Source organism: Perkinsus marinus, assembly GCF_000006405.1.
Source record: "Perkinsus marinus ATCC 50983 genomic scaffold scf_1104296963558, whole genome shotgun sequence".
Taxonomy (NCBI): Eukaryota; Perkinsozoa; order Perkinsida; family Perkinsidae; genus Perkinsus; species Perkinsus marinus.
This window is the reverse complement of record NW_003205037.1, coordinates 1-1,057: the sequence shown is the minus strand read 5'-3', so window position 1 is coordinate 1,057 and position 1,057 is coordinate 1. Positions and strand designations below refer to the sequence as shown.

At 46.3% G+C, this 1,057-nt stretch overlaps 1 protein-coding gene across 1 annotated transcript; it reads right to left on the bottom strand.

The window, feature by feature from the left end:
• Positions 1 to 142: 142 nt before the first annotated feature.
• Positions 143 to 970, bottom strand: Pmar_PMAR009784 (hypothetical protein; the record flags this gene model as incomplete). Its single annotated transcript, XM_002771136.1, has 1 exon — positions 143 to 970. A coding segment is annotated over one exon (699 nt), but the record flags the coding sequence as incomplete, so codon positions are not given.
• Between the last annotated feature and the right edge of the window lie 87 nt (positions 971 to 1,057).

Below are 1,057 nucleotides of genomic sequence, written 5' to 3'. Positions count from 1 at the left end.
CCTGATCGTGGATAGTAGTCATAAGGTGTGAAGACCATTAAAAAACTAGTCGATACAGCACCGTTAATGGATGATGCAGGTCTGGGCTCACCAATCACACAACAACAACTACCAAAGAGGAATAACGAAAGGTAAGTTACGAAGAACCCTAGCAAACAGCTGTTCAGTACTCGGCGATATCTGTGAGCTCTGACCGCTTGATTAATTGCTTTCATACCATCATTGGGTACATTGCAGAGTCGATGATGTGATTTGTATTATACATTGTCAGTCATGACTTTGATGGCCGCCTCGAGGTCAACTGACGAGTCGGCGCATCAGCTGCAGATGGTAGTGTAGTGGACATCGTTCTAAGAAGACGATGAGCATCGCCCATATCAGTTGATAAACGGATCATTTCGCATGGCCTTTGGCGACCTATAAGTTCCGATTCCAGACCAGTCCATAGCTCAGCAAAGACTGATAATGCATAAACCAAATGATAGACACGGAAGCCACCTGCATTAGTAATCCTTATTGCCCGGTCCGAGCCATTAAGGGCATCCAGTACCATATCTCGTCGGGCACCCAAGAAGGCATCCACACACTCTTGCATGGTGAGATTGATATTATCCAACGGAGGTGGATGGGTCTTTAATAGCTCAGGTTTGACCATATCCTCAACCAGACGGAATCGTGAGGCCTCCAATGCCCGACTGAACTCCTTTAATGGAGGTACTACAGGATCTAATAGCTCTAACCCACAACCAGTGACACGCAACATGGTCGATACCAATGCATTATACAGGACCAAAGAATACCGACTCAAACGATGGAGTTTATCACGATTCTTGAAGACTCGTGTGGACATATCCGAAAGCAACATCGTACGACCAAAGACCGCGATCTCCGCGGCGGCATCGCTCTGGCACGACATAACTGTCTGTAAATCCTGGAATACATCACTACCAAACTGCTCTCGGAGATCCTCTATTTCTATATTATCCTCATTCGATGTTCTCGAGACTACAAGTTGATCCACAGCACACTTCACTCCATGACCTGCTCTTGATATCGC